This window comes from Trachurus trachurus, assembly GCF_905171665.1.
Source record: "Trachurus trachurus genome assembly, chromosome: 1".
NCBI classification, from domain to species: Eukaryota; Metazoa; Chordata; class Actinopteri; order Carangiformes; family Carangidae; genus Trachurus; species Trachurus trachurus.
The window spans coordinates 6,197,642-6,211,685 of NC_139891.1; the positions used below are offsets into that span (position 1 = coordinate 6,197,642).

The 14,044-nt window shown below is 41.4% G+C and overlaps 1 protein-coding gene across 4 annotated transcripts in view; it reads left to right on the forward strand.

Moving 5' to 3' along the window:
* myh11a (myosin, heavy chain 11a, smooth muscle) overlaps positions 1 to 14,044 on the forward strand; it is a 38,141-nt gene that overhangs the window by 16,074 nt on the left and 8,023 nt on the right. For 3 of the 4 annotated variants that reach the window (XM_083979867.1, XM_083979869.1, XM_083979866.1), the window contains exons 5-23: positions 5,932 to 6,031; positions 6,164 to 6,190; positions 8,670 to 8,762; positions 8,895 to 8,958; positions 9,237 to 9,335; positions 9,833 to 9,976; positions 10,065 to 10,160; positions 10,286 to 10,404; positions 10,551 to 10,703; positions 10,784 to 10,957; positions 11,057 to 11,230; positions 11,346 to 11,460; positions 11,902 to 12,095; positions 12,533 to 12,654; positions 12,742 to 12,811; positions 12,924 to 13,084; positions 13,277 to 13,385; positions 13,500 to 13,631; positions 13,835 to 14,041. In XM_083979867.1, the coding sequence (XP_083835993.1) occupies positions 5,932 to 6,031; positions 6,164 to 6,190; positions 8,670 to 8,762; positions 8,895 to 8,958; positions 9,237 to 9,335; positions 9,833 to 9,976; positions 10,065 to 10,160; positions 10,286 to 10,404; positions 10,551 to 10,703; positions 10,784 to 10,957; positions 11,057 to 11,230; positions 11,346 to 11,460; positions 11,902 to 12,095; positions 12,533 to 12,654; positions 12,742 to 12,811; positions 12,924 to 13,084; positions 13,277 to 13,385; positions 13,500 to 13,631; positions 13,835 to 14,041 (2,353 nt within the window). The remainder of the gene's footprint in view (positions 1 to 5,931; positions 6,032 to 6,163; positions 6,191 to 8,669; positions 8,763 to 8,894; positions 8,959 to 9,236; positions 9,336 to 9,832; positions 9,977 to 10,064; positions 10,161 to 10,285; positions 10,405 to 10,550; positions 10,704 to 10,783; positions 10,958 to 11,056; positions 11,231 to 11,345; positions 11,461 to 11,901; positions 12,096 to 12,532; positions 12,655 to 12,741; positions 12,812 to 12,923; positions 13,085 to 13,276; positions 13,386 to 13,499; positions 13,632 to 13,834; positions 14,042 to 14,044) is intronic. The other variant, XM_083979868.1, reaches the window with a different exon arrangement.

Consider the following 14,044-nt stretch of genomic DNA (forward strand, 5'->3'; position numbering starts at 1 on the left):
GCACAACTGAGTGTGCTTGAATGTGTCGGCAGCGCTCCCTGGGGGCTGCGGTCTCGCTCTCCTCGCTGATGCTGGGTCAGGAAGTTTGCTCTGAATCCTGATGGGAGAACCAGATTAGATCTCCAAATGTTTGGGCTCAATGTTGATTGTTTATTTGTTTTAAACTAATTATTGAGAACTTTGACTGAGAGGTTGGACATCCAGGGACAAACTGTCTCATTTTGTCCGACAACTAAAACCTGATTTGAACTTGACTTTCATTCAGAGAGTAAGCTATAAGATTCATTCAGTTTGGTTTTATGTTTGTGTAGTGGTGTTTGTCATTTCTAAGAATGCTGTGTGTATTTAAAACACAGTTTATTCCCTGGGTGTTTTTCTCTACATAACAAAATTTCCATTCTCACATACTATTCATCCCACTGGCTTATGTCCTATATTTATTTCAGTCACTTCCTGTATTAAAATATGGCGTGCTTCAGAAATGAAGGATTCCTTTGCACTAAATCAAAGACAGTAGAAAAAAAATAAAACAGTAGGCTACATCAGTGTGTAACCTCCATGAATGCTCTTCCTCTGACTCTGCCACAGTCATTGTAATTTGTTGATTAGTATCAAACAGCTGTTTCACTCTGTCACTAAAATCAAAATATTTACTTTTTAATCCCTGAGTGAGCAGTGGCACCTCATGTTACTCAGCTGAGGTCCCAGTGAAGGAAATGAGGCTCTTTCTACTGTAAATGTACTGCTGCAGACGGATGCAGAAGATTCTTTGATCACATCAGACCATTTCCTCAACTATCAAGCTTTTATCAGAGGGAAACTGTGGAAAGGTTTAGTAGCACTTCCCCCTGACTGCGTGTGGACATGTTATTGGTTAACAACAGCGTCGGAGCACCGGTTGTTTTGAACATAAATCTGACAATTTGTCGCTAATGTGACTAAACATACACCGAGTCCAATTTGTAACAGTTTAAACTGATGAACTGGAAGTGATATGATACAGTAGAGGTGAAAAACAAACTCTGCCTCTGTCCGTCAGGACCACACAGTCACAGCCAGACGGCCTCAGCAGGCTGGAGCCATATAAGGAGAAATGTTTCTGGGGCGATACATGGAATGTCATGTATGACATTCTGCTTGTGTGTGTGCGCACGCGTGAGAGAGAGAGAGTGTGTGTGTGTGTGTGTGTGTGTGTGTGTGTGTGTGTGTGTGTGTGTGTGTGTGTGTGTGTGTGTGTGTGTGTGTGTGTGTGTGTGTGTGTGTGTATACAGTACATGTGTGTACTGTATGTTCTTTGTCAGTCTTATTTTTACAGCAGTTCATTTAACTTCCCTATTAAGGAGAAAATGCGTCCAGACAGAGAGAGTCATTATAAGACATATTCAGATTAAAGCAGAACCAGTGGATCAGAGATGTGGCCAAACTGACACTGACGCTGTTTTCATGTCCTGACACTGTGGTTCATGATTGGAGGGAGATGAAATGGAGAGAAAACTCTAGTGATACTGTACCTGCACTAGAGAATTACTTGCAAAACTGTTCAGTCTTTTTCAACAACTTCCTCCTACAGAATAAATTATCTGACTCTGACTATCACAGATCTAGTTATGATACCCCCACCACATTGTATTATGCATAGGCATGCCATGTATACCAACAAAGAATATTTCCCAATTAGTTTGATAATTATTTTGAATGATAAGATACTCAAAAACACATGTCAAAACTAGCAGAGACCATGGGACCTAGTTTCTATAAAAAAGGCTTCACAAAGCAACAAAGAAAACTGTGGATCAATCACCATAATTTCGTATTTAAAATGATCACAACGTTGAAGCGACAACTGTCAAATACTTTTCAATGTTATGATGCAGCACTGATTGCAACAAGTATATTCTGGTGATTCCACCGGTTATTATTCCTCTGATTCCTCCACACAGTAACAAGAAGTTGACATGGGAAATAGCTGAGAGGCTACTTAAATCCATTCTCAAGATGTTGACATTTCATCTCCGCAGGGTCACCAGTTTCCTTTGTATGTATGTGTGTGAAAAACGGGGCTGATGAAATCTCCACAAAATAATTCTCTGGTAGGGATGAAATTATTTCCAGGTTCACTTGACACTGGAAATCCAATGATTGAAAGATAATGAAATGTTATGAATTACAGAAACCTCAGATTCAGGCAACACTGGGAAATAATAATATAAGAAATTATTTGGTGCAAAACCCATGGATATAATTCTCAACTTCAAGGCTCTGTTTATTTTACAGGATAAGAAAAGTTAGATGATGTGCCCATGACCCTAATTTAAGACTAATAATTTTGATCTGAGATTCAAAAAGTGAATGTCCAAAGGAATAACAGAGTTCTCCACAATAACAGATAAGGCATAAGTAAAACAATTCCAGACTGTGAAAGAAAAATATGCTCTGAACAAGCAGGATTTCAATGTGTATGTTTAATTATGTCATTATAGTTACAGTACCATTAAGTTGTTACAATGAGCAATTACATATGGATGAAAGAGGTTTTAGAAGCCTATTTGTCAGAGTTACAGTAAATAGAGGAATTATATCTATATATGGGCTTCATGGCAAAAAAAAAATCTCATTCCACAGAGTCTGTTAAAAATAAATGGGAAAATGAAAGCACAGAGCACAGAGACTGTCTGGGTGTCAGGACACAGGTGTCGTTTTCTTTTGGGAATGTCTAGTTTTAAGAGATTTCTGGTCAGATGCACATAAAACCTGTTTAACAATTTTATTTACAGTAAGGAAAGTTAATTCCAGTGGATTGCAACTAATTTGGTGTTCTGATATTACGACAACTATCACTAGGCACTGGCTGTTTTCCTGACTCCTCCTCAGTACAGGAATAGACAAAGTAGATGATAGAAGAAAAAAAAATTCTCCAACTTCACACTCAATTGTCACATATCATTTTTCCCATTGTAGTTTCATAGGATGGATCTTTTTAATGAGGAGGGAATGATCTTAGATCATGCTGGTGGTCACTTGTTGCAGACTCCCTGCTCTCTGTAACCACAGAGCTTTTTGTAATAAATAAATGTTGTAATGCAAAAAGGTTTAAAACCATACCAAACTTATACCCAAATAAAGAATTGTCCAAAAAAAAGGAAAAATAGAGATCAGATGGAGGTCACGAAGTGGCCGGATGCTGGAATGCATTGTGTATTAGAGGAGAGGGAGGAATCCTCTGAATTTATCTCTTGAGACTGTCACTGAATTTATTTTCTTCGTAATGCTAAAGAACTGAGAGGTCAAGCGTTTGTGGTTCTCAGCTTTATTGGCTTTTGACCTTTTTAAATAATGTAATCCCCCCCTCACATTCCTCACAGTTTGCACACATTTCTTGTTCTGTTTAGCAGCGAAGCAGACCATTTAACTAAAGGATAAAGTCTCGGAAAATAATGATAAAGTATGATACCACATCTAAACATTAGCAATGTGGTATCTCTGCTCTGGCTACTGTGATCTAATCCGCTCTATCCTTTCAAATAATCCTTTGATTGCAAGTGACACCTGTACTGATGGTAAGCAGGGTGTGCACGATGAGGCAGTGTGATGGACCATCTGTCGGAAAAAACTCCCATCAGAATTTATTTTATTCTAACAGCTGTCTGCAGCAGGAGCCTGGATGTCGTGTGTCCTTAGCAGACATGAACAGGACAGGGTAATTAGATTCCTCTCAGAGCTGCCAAGGCCCAACACAGAGAGCATCCCATGCCTTTTATGGAGCCATGCATGAGGATGAGTCTGTGTGTTCGACTGCTGGCCCATGGCTCTGGGATCGTTCAACTTTGTCTAAGTGTGTGAGATTGTTTTCAGGGAAGAAAGAATGTGATCTGGCTTCTGTTTGAAAATGTTTGAGTTAAAAACTGCTCTTAAAAGATGGCTCATCTTTTAGACGCCTGACTGCTTTGAGAGTATCTGTCATATAACCATCATAAGTCAAGATGAACCTCCTTAGACTCTGATTTTGTTGACATTAACTCATTGGCTGCCATTGACGTCTATAGACGTCAATCTAATTACAACCGTTCACTGCCATTGACGTCGATAGACGTCAATTGCGTTTTTCAACGGGAAGGGCTGGAGGAAGGTCTGGCGGAGCTTGTCCATCAATATCAGGCTTGTAAACTAGTGTAAAGATGTGTAGCGGCCTGTAGGGGGCAGCAGTGCCCTCTTTGGATGAGAGATCAGCATGTATTACGGTATGAGAAGAAGAAGCGAGATGACAAGAGATATGCTAAAGAAACTTATGCACGGAGCCTATGTGTTCCGCACGTCGGCACATTATGTACCGTGTGTGTCGCGGTAGTTCGGAGAGGAAGAGGGTCGCGATCGTGAGAAAATGACGGAGATCATTGAAAAAGACACCGACGACCGACACCGACGCTGGACACCGGCGATCCAGCCGGGCCGAGCGGCCGGTGAGAATCAGCAGCTGACGGTGTCACCACAGACCAGAGCCCAGCTCAACTGACGGCTCGGTGGACGTGACCCGAGCGATTCCATCCGGATCAACCAGGAGCAGCAGCGTCCCCACGCTCCAGAAAGACATGAAGGTAATAATATAATACATCAATGGTAAAAATAATAAAATAAACTAACTTGCTAGCGAGCTAACTTTTACTGCTTAGAGAAGGGCGGATCGCTTTGATCGGAAAGGTTAAAAAAAAAAAAAAAACTCCACATCACACTTGACTACATCTATAAGAGATGTATTTTTTATGGTAATTCTATATATTTCTATAATTTACAGGTGGTGGATCGAGCAGTGGTCGACCATGGGGCAGAGGTCATGTGACAGCTACAAACGTACAAAAAAGTTAATGCATTTTTACTGATATTTGTAAATAAATTATTATTTTGCCATCAAAAGTCCTTTCTCAGTGTTGTTTTTGTTGTTTTATAGAAGGAAAACACTGTTCAGATGTGTGAGGTGTCACTAAAGCAAAAAATATCAACGTCAAAGTCACTGTTCTGCTTGACATGTTTCTTTCCACAAAAAGCTCGTTTTCTCAGTGTTTTGGTCAAAAACTGCTGTTTTTGGCGAAACCAGCCTATGTTCTACTGCTGTTTACAAAAGAACGGAAAAAGGTAGAAACAAACTTTTTTTTTCCTATTGAACAAAGAGAGTCTACTTTTCTCTTGGTAGTTTCGGTGTTTATATAGTCATAGAACACAATATTCTGTGGGTCTTATAAGATCGTTCAAAATGCTCTAAAATGGCTGGCAGTATGGGGCTCTCTGATCTGAAAATGGCTGGCAGCCAATGAGTTAAGTGTCAGGTGGTTAGTTTTTGTGCTACCGGAACATTTATTTAAAGGAATAAATTAACATTTTTGAGTCATGTTTTTTGTGTTAGATAAGAAGTCTGACTTATTTTCATGTCTGTACAGTAAATATTAAGCTTTAGCCTGCGGCTTGTCAGCTTAGTATAAAGACTGAAAACAAGTTAAACACCTGTTTTGTATGTTGTACATAACAACCTCCAAACTCTACATTATTCCTTACATATTGTACATCCCTTTCTTCTCACATTTCCTGTCTCAGTCTTTTGTAAAAAAAAAAAAAAAAAAAAAAAAGCATAAATGTAAAGACAAGCATCACATTTAGCACACACAAATGAGAGTTATCGATCTAGTCATCTAACTCTTGGAAACTTGGAAAGAGAGCATTTTTAAAAGGATCAGGACTGAACAATAACATTATGCTTTGTGTCAGGCGTTGGTGCGGTTATCACTGCTGCACATGATTTCCATTCAATTAAGCTGGTTTATTGAACTGTGAACAGACAATCTGTCCGTTCTGATAATCTCCTTGTTCCCTCTCTCTCTCTCATTCCCTTTCACTATCTCCCTCCTTGAATTTTTAATCCCCCTCTGGTTTTTTCATCTCTAGTGGCGAGTCTGGCGCTGGGAAGACGGAGAACACCAAGAAGGTCATCCAGTACCTGGCTGTTGTGGCCTCCTCGCACAAAGGCAAGAAGGACAGCAGTGCTGTAAGTATCTGTGTTACAGTAAGCGAGCAAGTTGTGTTATAAGTGAGGATCTGCCATCCAGTTCCCTCAGTCTTCAACATGTGTGGCAGACTGCCCAGTTTAATCCTCTATATTGCCGTTTCCTCCAAATAGCAACAATCAGGATCACAGTTTGCCTACGTGAGTAAAGGGGAATGCCTGGAGTGGGTTTTTTTGTGTGTGGTGTTTGTGTGTGTTCCTTCAGTAGGGTAGAAAAGTGCATGAAGATGGTATCACTGAGTTCTCTCAAAGTTTTTTTTTTTTTTTTTTTTTAGTTTTGATTATTTTTCTTACAGCAGGGTTCAAGATCCCAGATCTTACTGCTCTTGAGGTAGAGGGTGTTTCCCCTAACATTTCTCGTCTCTGTATCTCTACCCGACTAGAACTGATTTAGACTGCATGATCGTCATCATCATAGTACTGACTCGCAATCAAATGTGTGGGACATCTAGTGTTGCATACGTCTGAACGGGTTTACCGAGTTGAGTTTTGTGTCATCTGTCCTCTCATGAACACCCTTTCACTGCCAGCCGAGATTAGATTGAAGCCTCCCCGGCAGTGAAAGGGTCTCTCACAGATCAACGAGCACAGTGTGAGCATGCCCATCTCCTGTTCTTGCCTATCAAACACCGACCCCCTCCCCTCCCCTCCTCCCCTCCTCCTCATCCACCTACCTCCCAGTTGCCCTGGCATTGGGGCATTGACTGTGTTGTCCTGTAGCGTTTATTTGACCTTGCGGTTTCTGGGCAATAAGCTCAGACATCCCTTTTTTAGGTTTTGATGTGAATTCGTTTTGCACTTCAGCCGGGATCACGACTGAGCAGGATGGTGACATGACGACTCCCGACTACACTGAAAAAACTAAAAACTCAAAAGAATATTTGTCTTATTTCTAATCAAAATGTCATTTCTAGTCAAAACAAATCTCATTATACTTCTTTCAAGCATATTTTCACTTGAAATCATCTGATAGTGGGGCAAGTTTTTCTTTCTTATTACAAGCAAAAAAAAAACTTTCACTGGAAGATTTTTCTACTTATTTCAAGTAAAAATGTGTTTGAAACAAGTGCAAATTATCTAAAAACAAGTGAATTTTTAGGTTATGAGTCTTATTCTAAATGGAAAGAGATTAGTTTTGACTAGAAAAGAGACATTTTGACAAGAAATAAGACAAATATTCTTGGAAAGATTTTGAGTTTTTGCAGTGTAGATGCTGGTGGTTTAGGTTTTAGGTGACAGTGGGATTCGTTTGTGGGTCCAAGTGTCACTCCCCTGTCATCACTGACCCTGTTCACCCTGCTCACCCATGGGGGGTTTGCCCTGACGGAAATGTTGTAGGACTGTGCTCTGTCCTGTGTAGGACTTAAAGGCTCCCACGGACCTTTTCTGAACAGAAATAGCATTGAGGTTGATCTCTTTGCTCTGCTCTCACTTTCTTTCCTGCTTTGATTCCTGCTGCTCCTGTTCTCATGAGGATCTTTATGTAAAAAAAAAAAAAAAATCTTTCCCATCAGCTTTTACTTTCACTTGCTTTCTATTTTTGCCTTGCTCTTTTTGTCTTTTTCTTCTCTCCTTTCTTTCCCAGTGACTTACTGTATATGAAAAGGACGCTCCTTTCTGCTTTGCCAACTCTGATCTACGCCTCAACAGCTGGTCTGTATCTTTCCTCTCTTTATATAAACTTGAATAAATAGTAAATACTTTAATCCTGATGAATTTATTAGGCCTTTACAACAGGACAACAAAGGTACAAATTAAAAACAAAATAAATATGGCAGCACAACTTTACTTATCATACAAAAAAGTATATTGAAATTCCCTTCTATGAAATTCCCAATCATCAATATTTGAAATTAGTCATCTCATGTTTCCAGTTCAAGTCACAGTATTGACATACGTGGGGCTCTCCTTCTCTTCGTGGCTTTAGCTCGTTTACAGGGAAGCTGAAGGGAGTGTTTTTAAGTGAGAGAGTAGGTAAGAGGTCTGCAGCTCCTGACCTTGACGCTCGGCTGACACGGACCCCTTTGATCAGGTGGATTAGCTCGATGCAAAGTGACGTTGTGTCTGCCTCATTTACTGACCATTACCCAGCTCCGCCCACCGGTCCGGAGGATCTGCAGTCACGCTGAGGGCAAATGGCATCTGCTGCAAGTGTGTTTATGAACCAGAATCATTTCAGTTTGCGCAGGCGCTGAATCCAAAGTCTGTTGGAGGATTCTTTAATGCTCACATAATGTAGCTCCTTGTGTGACCCAACATAACCTCAGTCTTGCATCTCCTGCTGTCTCTGCATCTTCAGCAGGAGCTTCTCCTCATTTCAACAATTGCAGGTAGAAAAGTCCGTAGGTCATGTGTCTGTTATATTGCAGAAACTAAAATGATATTCGTAGGAAATTATATAATGCTGTTACAGATAGGTGTAGATTTACCTGACAGCATCAATGAGCTTGTTATTTTTCATTTTTTTTCATACATCAGTTATGGTATTCTGGTAGACCTACCCTAACCCACACCTGCCCTAAACCACTTCATCCCCACCAAACACCACCTACTCCACCCCACCTCCAGCAGCCTTCCAGTGTGTAACAGCAGTGTCTCTGTATATCATTGTCATCACTAGGGGGAGCTGGAGAAGCAGCTCCTGCAGGCCAATCCCATCCTAGAGGCCTTCGGAAATGCCAAGACCATCAAAAATGACAACTCCTCTCGATTTGTAAGTCAGCTGTTTGGTGTTGCTTCTGATTTGATATGATTCTTTAAAGTCACACTATCAGTAAATTGTTGTCTTTAGACCGTTTTAGACCAGTTCATTCCGTAACATCTTCTTTTCTCATCACTCAAACAGGGAAAATTCATCCGTATCAACTTTGATGTGACAGGCTACATTGTTGGAGCCAACATTGAGACCTGTATCCTCATTCATTTTATAATCCATGACATATTGTTCACATTATTGCTCACACTATGAAAACAGCTGTGTTTAGTCTTTGCTCTGGAACATGAATAGTGTTGTATTGTGACTTTTTCACCAGTACATCAAGTTAAATACTGTACTAATACTAATGCAGCACTGGTTAATGTTGGATGGTATCATCTCATCTATTAAATTTGAATTCTGATCTTCATAAATTCATGCTTGAGCTTGAGCACAGAAGAGTTGTATTCTTTAACTGCAGACTGCTCTCAGACCTGCTAGAGAAGTCTCGCTGTATCAGACAGGCCAAGACAGAAAGAGCTTTTCACATCTTCTACTACATGATTGCTGGTGCCAAAGACAAACTGCGTGGTGAGTTACAATCTACATCTCCCTGTCTTAACACTTAGCGCAGGCTTATTGACCACACGTAGCACATTACCACAGCCATGTGAACACATCACCTCTCTGATGTAAAAGCTTAAAAACAGAAAGTCACTCTCAGTTTCAGTTTGTTTCAAATGTTTTTATTGTGAAGCAGACAGTATATCAAATATACATCCATCTCGGTTTATGCAATGCTTCAATATTTTGTAATATAAGTAACAAAGGTGTCCTACGAATAAGTAAATAAATGAAAAACAATAGATGGGAGACTCTCAGTTTCAGTTTGATTCCTGTGTATAAGTTGATCTATTAGGATTTAGAAAGGGGTCATATAATCCTTTCAATAATGTCAAACCATGACAAATGTATTGCTGTTCTATGGCAGCAATAAATTCCCCCATAAATTATTGACAGGACATTGATAAAAACTGTGACGATACACTAAATCACCAACTTTGTGACTCAATGTGTTTTATTCTCAGAGGAGCTTCTGCTGGAGCCCTTTGGTAATTACCGCTTCCTGAGTGCGGGCCACGTTCAAGTCGCAGGCCAGGAAGACGATGAGATGTATGAAGAGACCATGGAGGCCATGAGCATCATGGGCCTCACTGAGGAAGAGAGAATCGGTATCAGTGACCTGATCTAATCTTAATCTCTCTGAGCAGGACCGGACTGGACGCCACTCACTTTAATTATAACAACTCTTTGTTTCAGATATCCTCAAGGTGTGCTCCACAGTGATGCAGCTGGGCAACATTGAGTTCAAGAAAGAGAGGAACCAGGAGCAGGCCACCATGCCAGATAACACCGGTTAGACACCTTTATCCACCTGCAAATTTGACACACTACAATGTAAAATCCACCTTATATTATTATAGAGAAAGAAGGTGGCGTTTTATTTAAGACAACCAACACATTTCTTCTTGTCTCTCCAGCGGCTCAGAAGGTGTGCCACCTGCAGGGCATCAATGTGACAGACTTCACCCGAGCCATCCTCACCCCTCGAATCAAAGTGGGCAGAGAGGTGGTGCAGAAGGCGCAGACCAAAGAGCAGGTACTACAAGTGATGCATTGTGTGAAACCGTGAGAACAAGGAAAACAATTTTACTCAGAAAGAACCCTTCTCAAACCTGTCAGCGAGTTAGAGATTTTCCTATTCACCACTCACTTTGCCGTTTCCTGTTTGTGTGTATTTGTCAGGCTGACTTTGCCACTGAAGCTCTGGCTAAGGCTGTTTTTGAGCGACTGTTCCGCTGGATCCTGTCCCGCGTTAACAAAGCCCTGGACAAAACCAAACGCCAAGGTGCTTCCTTCCTGGGAATCCTCGACATTGCCGGCTTTGAGATCTTTGAGGTACAAACATGTCAATCCTTGATGAGTCAGAAAGGACCAGGCACACAGGCGTCTCGAGCTCTGTCTTTTGGTCGTTACAGGATAACTCCTTTGAGCAACTGTGCATCAACTACACCAACGAGAAGCTGCAGCAGCTCTTCAACCACACCATGTTCATCCTGGAGCAGGAGGAGTACCAGAGGGAGGGCATCGAGTGGAACTTCATCGATTTCGGCCTTGACCTGCAGCCTTGCATCGAGCTAATCGAGAGACCAGTGAGTGGCCTGTGGACAGATCAGAGATTAAGATTTTAGTGGTTTAGTATGTACTGTAATTGTAGGTAAAACTATGCATTCACTGCTTTTTCTCTGTAGAACAACCCTCCTGGTATCTTGGCCCTGCTGGATGAAGAGTGTTGGTTCCCCAAAGCTACAGATGTCTCCTTCGTAGAGAAACTCATGAACACACAAGGCAACCATATGAAATTCGCCAAACCTAAACAGCTGAAAGACAAGACAGAGTTCTCTATTTTACATTATGCCGGCAAGGTGAGTAAGAATGAATGTGTGTAATATGATATAAACATGATGTGTTGCCCTGTTGAGCGTGTAAACCTTCCGGTGTTCTCACATCACGCTGACATTGCGTCGATGTTGTCTGCAGGTGACCTACAACGCCTCAGCCTGGTTGACAAAGAACATGGACCCTCTGAACGACAACGTCACATCTCTGCTCAACAACTCCTCCAACCAGTTTGTGCAAGATCTCTGGAAAGACGGTAAGATGTTTTACAAAGCTGCTTTCAGCCTAACACAGCTCAACAGTGGGCTACATTTGAGAATCAGTCATATATATGATTTAATTTCAATATTTGCTGCCCGCTCGGACAGATTATTCTTCACAACTCACCTTGTGGTTAAAGTCACAGTCTGTTAGATGACTATATCACAGTGTGGTAGGCACCAACACATGCCACTGCTACTTCACACAAACCTAACCTGTGGACACTGTGATGAAAGTATATATGGCAAAACAAGCATTGCACCAGTTTGCATCTGGATTTTCCTATTTCTCCACAAACTAAAGATTCAGAAGTTTTCATATTTTGTCAATTAAATTAGAATAGGAATCAAACAGGTTGGTTCCACTTTGTTGCATTTTAAGCTGAATTGACATTCGTTTTTTCTCCCATTTAACACAAACATGTTGTATTTTGCAGCGGACAGAGTGGTTGGTCTTGACACGATAGCCAAGATGACGGACACCTCCATGCCGAGCGCCTCAAAAACCAAGAAGGGAATGTTCCGCACGGTGGGACAGCTCTACAAGGAGTCTCTGGCCAAACTCATGACCACACTGCACAACACCCAGCCCAACTTCGTCAGATGCATCATTCCCAACCACGAGAAGAGGGTAAAGAAAAGCGCAATGTCACTTACACTAGTGTTTCACATGGCAAAGTTCCATTGAAGACACAGTGATTATTGTAGGTCGTAAAAATAACAAGTCATTGTTTTAGAAGTGTGGTGATTTGCACTGTCATCTGGCTACATGTGTTATGTCTCGTGAAGGGCTGACCCGCCTCTGACCCTCCTGAACCTGAAAAGAATGAACATTCAAGACATATTTGTATGTTTCAGGGGGAAAAATTGTATTTCCAACCAATGAAGCACTTAATTCTGTTATCCCATCATACAATTAAACAGATTTGCTTTTCTGCTATTTCCAAATATACAAAAACAACAGAACATCCACATGTTTTTATCAGCAACCAGTCAGTATTGAGGGGGTTTTGAGTATTTCCTTCTTAAAATGTAGTGCATTAAACTCTGAACTCCTGCTCTCCTCAGGCAGGGAAACTGGATGCTAATCTGGTTCTGGAGCAGCTGAGGTGCAATGGTGTGTTGGAGGGGATCAGGATCTGCCGGCAAGGCTTTCCCAACCGAATCGTCTTCCAGGAGTTCCGTCAACGGTGAGTGAGATCTGATGACTCACTAATGAACTGAAGGAAAACCATGTAATAATGTATTAAGCTTGGTGTATTTCTGTCTCCTTACAGTTATGAGATCCTGGCTGCTAGCGCTATTCCCAAAGGTTTCATGGACGGTAAACAAGCCTGCTGCATCATGGTAAACCTACCTTGAAATCCCACACACAAAATCCACATTTAGAGCAGTCACATGTATGTTATACCCATAGCCATTAACACCTTGTCTTCTTCACTGACTCTTGTCTGCGCAGATCAAACATCTGGACTTGGACCCCAACCTGTACAGGATTGGACAGAGTAAGATCTTCTTCCGAACTGGAGTGTTGGCTCAGCTGGAGGAAGAGAGAGATCTGAAGATCACTGTGATCATCATCGCTTTCCAGGCCCAGGCTAGAGGCTTCCTGGCCAGGAAGTATGAATATACACTCTCCTCTAATGATTTCCATTCTGTTATGCGTTATACTGCTCACAGCTTCAGTACATTTATTCTTTTATTGTAGAGAGAGGTTTCTTTTTTTGTCGTGCTGTCTTAGTCACAATAAACTATAATCTATAATACTTTGCATGTTCTTCATATGTTGCTTCTGCCATTGTTTTGTAAAAGGGCATTTGCCAAGAGGCAACAGCAGCTCACAGCCATGAAAGTGATCCAGAGGAACTGTGCTGCCTACCTCAAACTCAGGAACTGGCAGTGGTGGAGACTCTTCACCAAGGTTAGTGACTTATTCATGTAACAGCATCACAAGACATCTCTGTGCTCAATACTCTCTGACTTCTTGACCCCATTTTAATGATGATTTGATGATGCCCCTTCCCCTGAACCACAGGTCAAGCCTCTGCTGCAAGTGACCCGACAGGAGGAGGAGATGACTCTGAAGGAGGACGAGTTGAACAAAGCCAAAGAAGTTGCTATAAAGTTTGAATCTGAGCTCAAGGAGATCAGTTTGAAACACACATCGGTAAAGGATGAAATCTTCATTTTTTTGCTATCACTGGATGTCACAACCATCTAAAACTGTGTCAAAGTGTCAAATGGATTCAATTCTCCTTTTCAGTGGTTTACAGTGTTAAATAAAAACAAAAATAAGATGATGTGAATTGTCCAGCTGGGCTCTAGTAAAAAGGAAGCTAAGCCAACTCATTTTCTCTCTTTGTGCTGCAGGTTTTGGAGGAGAGAAACGCACTGCAGGAGCAGCTTCAGGCAGAGACAGAGCTGTATGCTGAGGCTGAAGAGATGAGAGTCCGTCTGGGAGCTAAGAAGCAGGAGCTGGAGGAGATCCTTCATGAGATGGAGGCGAGGCTGGACGAAGAGGAAGAACGCTCTCAGACGCTGCTATTGGATAAGAAGAAGATGCAACAGCAGCTGCAGGTC